Source organism: Manis pentadactyla, chromosome 6 (assembly GCF_030020395.1).
Source record: "Manis pentadactyla isolate mManPen7 chromosome 6, mManPen7.hap1, whole genome shotgun sequence".
Taxonomy (NCBI): domain Eukaryota; kingdom Metazoa; phylum Chordata; class Mammalia; order Pholidota; family Manidae; genus Manis; species Manis pentadactyla.
Window position 1 is genome coordinate 144,458,723 of NC_080024.1, and position 5,278 is coordinate 144,464,000.

At 40.4% G+C, this 5,278-nt stretch overlaps 1 protein-coding gene across 1 annotated transcript; it reads right to left on the minus strand.

Annotated features, from left to right (window-relative positions):
• Positions 1-1,987: 1,987 nt before the first annotated feature.
• Positions 1,988-4,878, minus strand: MC4R (melanocortin 4 receptor). The gene has a single exon (XM_036876823.2). The coding sequence runs from the start codon at positions 4,453-4,455 to the stop codon at positions 3,457-3,459; it is 999 nt and encodes a 332-aa protein (XP_036732718.1). The 5' UTR covers positions 4,456-4,878; the 3' UTR covers positions 1,988-3,456.
• Positions 4,879-5,278: the final 400 nt, after the last annotated feature.

Sequence of the window (5,278 nt, forward strand, 5' to 3'; positions counted from 1 at the left end):
AGGAACATCTGGATGGGATGTCAGGAATTGGTTCTCAGGTTTTGATGCTGAAACTGATTATGCATGTGACATTCCACGGTCTCTCTGAGTCTGCTTAGAGGGTTGATGAGATGATTCTGTTCTCATTCAAAACGAACTTCTTTTTACACTTACTCTTTCTCTGCAAATCATTGGTAGTATGGCAGTTGCATTTCCATCAACCATCTTTCTGTTGTAATGTCTAAGTGTGCTTTTAAAAGATTAAAACATTAAAAATGTTCATTGTAAATTTGCATAATACAAACACACTCAACAGAGAAAGCAAACAAGTCCATTAGTATTATCACCCAGGGAGAAGGACTGCTAATTGCTCATGAGTTATGGAAAGTAAATGTAGGAGTTGTATAAGTAGGTTGGTGGTACTTTCTTTAGATAGTTGGTGTTATGCTAAATATTGTTTTGTGTATTCCTCATAGCAAGACAGAATTCAGTACTTATTTACATGTTACTAAATAATTCTTCAAAAATTTTTTTAGTAATTTGAAGTATTTAGTTCAGGCAACAGGGACTTTTTTGAAGCAGGAGGGAACACATGGGGCTACTTGGAACTTTAGATATAGAGTCTATGTGTTAGGTGAGCTGTGAAGTGGGCAGAAATCTTCCATGTTGTTCATGCAAGTTAAGGTGATTGCTGTATAACATTTTAAGTCAACATGTCTTGAAAATCACTCATTCCACCCATGAAAAATCATTTCTTACAGACCTTATACTTACTAATTGATCTTCCTGGTGAAAGTTTCAGTAAAGGCATCTGATTCTGCTCACAAACCACGTCCGGAGTGTATACCCCTGACCAGCATAATTCAAATACTAACCACCCTTAACAAAATATTAAAGACACATACATCACATTTGCCTGAAGTTAAAAAAGTTAATTCCCACTCTTTGATGGGAGTTAAAAACTTATGTCCACACCAAAATGTTTATAGCAACTTTATTCATAACTGCCAAAATTTGGAAGTAACCAAGATGTTCTTCGGTAGGTAAATGGATAAACTGTTATATTCACACAATGGAGTATTATTCAGCACTAAAAATAAATGACTACTAAGCCATGAAAAGAAATGAAGGAATCTTAAATTCATATTACCAAGTGAATAAAACCAATTTGAGAAAGTTATATGCAGTATGATGTGTATAATTGTACCACATTCTGGACAGGGCTTAGCTACAGAGAGAGGAAAAGGATCAGTGTCTGCTGGGGGTTAGGAGGGAAGGAGGGGTGAACAGGCAGAGCACAGAGGCTTTTAAGGCAGTGCAGATACTCTGTCTGATACCATAACGGGGGATGTCATTATACATTTGTCCAAACCCATAGAATATACAACACCGTGAGTAAACTCTATTGTAAACTCTGGACTTTGGGTGATAGTTATGTGTCCCTCTGGGACAATCTTGGTTTTATTAGAGTAGGAGGGAGTAACATAAAAGAGGCATAGTTTGAGAACAGGAGAAATGACTAAGACAGTCTTAACACTTACAGAAACAGAAGCCTCATGTGCCCTGGGCATACAGGGGAGGCTGGTGGGGCAGGGTTAGGACTGGCACTCCTCCTAATTCTGTAACCTGCTCCGGGAGGCGGTGTGCAAGTGAAGGCAAAGGAGCCGGATTTCCTTCCAGGGGGAGAAGTGGGCTGGCTCCAGTGGACAAAGCAGCATCTGAGATGACACTTGAAGGGGAAATAGAATAGACCGGAAGGACAGGCACCACAGGAGATGGGGCTTAGAGTTATCTTTTCCATATTTTTAGTCCCTGGGATTTCTCACAATCCCTACATGAAAGAAACATAGGAATAGTAGTAAAGACAAAATTGCCAACTGTGCCCTGCTACAGCTTTGGGTTTTGTTATATTAGTCTGTATTTAAAGCTTCACACTTATTTTTTGCATTGAAATAGAGGAATTGCAGTAAATCAAGCTTCAGTACCACCTTTCATTTGTAAAGTTTACCTTCACTATTATATTGAATGGTGAAAATGTTTCTCAGGACTTCTCAATGTGCAAAGTGTTTAGATTTGAATTGGGAAGTACTTTTATACATTATCTCTGCTCATGAGCATTTGAAGACAGTATAAAATAAATTAAAGGATAGTTGACTGGTAACCTCAGCCTAACACTAACATATTTTCTCTTTCTTAATTTTAAAGTACACATCAATTGGACAGAACAGATTTTATTGTTTAGTAGCCAAACCTGTGGGATTATTTTGGAGCAAAACAAGTATTTACTCTCCAAAATGTAATTGTAGAAGGCTTATGTTTGATAAGATGTTCTCTGGGGTTCAGGTAGCACCTCCCTTCCAGCTTGTAATGTACCAGCATCAGAGGTTTCCTTATGTTAGATATTTACAAATATTGCCTGAAAATATTTGTACTGTAGACTTGGTTTTTAAAATTAAAATCCTTGGTAATGAGTACTTAAAAGTCTAGTTCAAAAAATAAGCAATAGGTAAATAACAAGCCACTTCCATGTGAAAAGTGAAAGAACTCAATATTAGTCATATCTTTCTTTAGAGACTAGAAACCAAATTTGTCAGTGAAGCACCACCTTTTCTGGATATTTCAGCAGACACTGGATCCCTGGTTGGAGGGTCAGAAGGACCTTCTTCTCTGTCCTTTTTCATAATTGTTGGAAATAGTTTGGTATCATGAAGCTCAGCTTGACATGTTAACTTAGGTTTTCCAAAACACTTGAATCTCCACAGCTGCTATTCCCTTCTCCCCACAACGGAATCGCCTGCGTGGAACATCAGACTGTTTCCTTAGACAAATCAATCCGTCTGTCTTTGAGAAACACACATAATTTTCTGACTCAAAGTCTCACTTTTTTCTTTTTTGAGTACCTGTTTTTCTCTCAATAGGAGCTTCTTTTCTACTTTGGCACAGAGAGAATAAGTTTTATTAAATGACTTGCAGTTTCAGCTGATTTTTTTACAATGATTTAATATCTGTTTTTCAATATCTCCCCCTGAATGCTAGAATCAAATCTCTACATTTCAATGCACAGATTGTAGAGGGTAATACAGAGCGTATGGTGTAATATAAGAAATCATTTACTAGAATACATTTAATGAGATTGTGATTTCTGTTACTAAAACAAGCAAAGTGTCAAATCCTGGTACAATAAGAAAGAAACATTGTTAAGCTTTTGATAAGGACTTCTTTTTCATTTTTTGTAAATCCATAATGCCTACAACCTATAATAAGGATGAACATTTTACAGCTAAAAAGTAGCATGACCTTCAAAACACACAGACTGGGCATTTCTTCTTATCAAAAATTATAAACTTAAATGTATACAATAGTTATTCTCAACCAAGGCTCACACAGAAGGAAAAGCTGTTGGGGGAGCACACTGTTCAGGTTGTGTAAGAATGGAAAAGTCTCTTGTGAATGTTTTTTGTGTCTCCTCCATCCCATTTAATATCTACTAGAGAAAACACAAAGCCCTCCCAGAGGATAGCAGCAGATGATCTCTTTGAAGGTTTTCCGTAGTTCTTGGCTCCGGAGTGCATAAATTAGAGGGTCGATGATGGAGTTACACATGATCAGTATGAGGTACAGATTGAAGTGAGACATGAAGCACACACAGTATGGATTCTGGGGACAAGAGATGTAGAATATTAAGTGGAGGAAGAATGGGGCCCAGCAGACCACAAAGACCCCAATCAATATAGTCAAGGTAATGGCCCCCTTCATGTTCGCTCCTTGGCGGACGGTGCCGGCGCCTGGGAGGACAGCGATCCTCTTAATGTGAAGTCTGGCCATGAGGAACATGTGCACATACAGAGAAGCCATGAGAGCCAGCATGGAGAAGAACACGGTGATGAGGCAGATGATGACAGCACTACTGTCCGAGTAAATGATGAACAAAATGCCCGAAAGCGTGCACGCTGCCCAGATACAACTTATGATGATCCCAACCCGCTTAACCGTCATGATGTTGTGGTACTGGAGAGCATAAAAGATAGTAAAATACCTGTCCACCGCAATCGAAAGCAGGCTGCAAATTGACGCGAGCAAGGAGCTACAGATCACTGAGTCGATGACATTATCAATGTTCACTGTGAAACTCTGCGCATCTGTATCTGTACTGTTCAGGAGGGTGATGACAATGGTTTCCGATCCATTCGACACGCTCACCAACATATCAGCCACAGCCAGGCTACAGATGAAAAAGTACATGGGTGAATGTAGGTTCTTGTTCTTGGCTATTGCCACAATCACCAGAATATTCTCCAATAAGCTGATGACACCCAGGGTCACAAACACCTCAGGAGAAACGAAGAGTTGCTCGTAGCAGCCTCCGTCCGAGTAGCCTTTTCCCAGGGACTCACTGGCATTGCCGTATAGTCCGTAGGCGCTGCGGTTCCAGAAGTGGGGAGAAGTGTGCATTCCATGGTGATGAGTTGAGTTCATCCTGTGCCGAGTGGATTCAAATTCCCTTCGAACTGATCTAGCCTCCTGGATCAGGTGGCCCCCACGATTTTCCTCCACGTCTTTATCTGTCCAAAACTGGTGAGGCTGCAACTGGCATGCCCGTTGTAAGTGAATGTCACATGCTCCGAAGCTTGAAATGGAATGTTTTGTCTCTTTCAGGTAGTACTCTGATCACCCTCACTTAAAAATCTTAGGCTTCAAAATACTCATTCTCAGCTGAAAGTCTGCTCTTTGCTTTTTTGTTCTCTTTTTCACTTTAACTTTGGTCTTATGCATTCAGGTCTTTTCGAAATAGTTTTCCTAGTAGCTGCTGTGCCACGGGGAGCCAAAGCTGTGTGCACATGCTCACATCAGCTGTCTGCTAGGGGTTATTCCCCAACCTGAAGCATTGCTGTGAGAGTTAGTGGCTGCTGCTGATTTTCACGGTGTGTGTGGAGGAAAAAAAATGTGCAGCGTGGCTCCTCCCCTGCTTCAGTCTGACCAATCCACGTGTAGTGGAGTCTGTGAGACACCGAGGATGTTCCAGAGACACAAATTGCAAGGCAACACTGACTCACATGCAGGAGCTTGTGTAATTGGGAAGCACGCAGGATGTGAGAGGCTGAATTTCCCTTTTCAAGTTTTCAAGGAAAACAACGTGGTCTCTAGAGGACATTCTCTGAAATCATCACAAGCTATCTTGAGGCATCCCAGGTTTATTCCTGCTTAAAAGAGAGGTGTGTGTGTGTGTGTGTGTGTGTGTATGCACGTGTGTGTTCCTGAAATAGATACACTGTCTTTTTGGCCAGGACACTGAATTTAT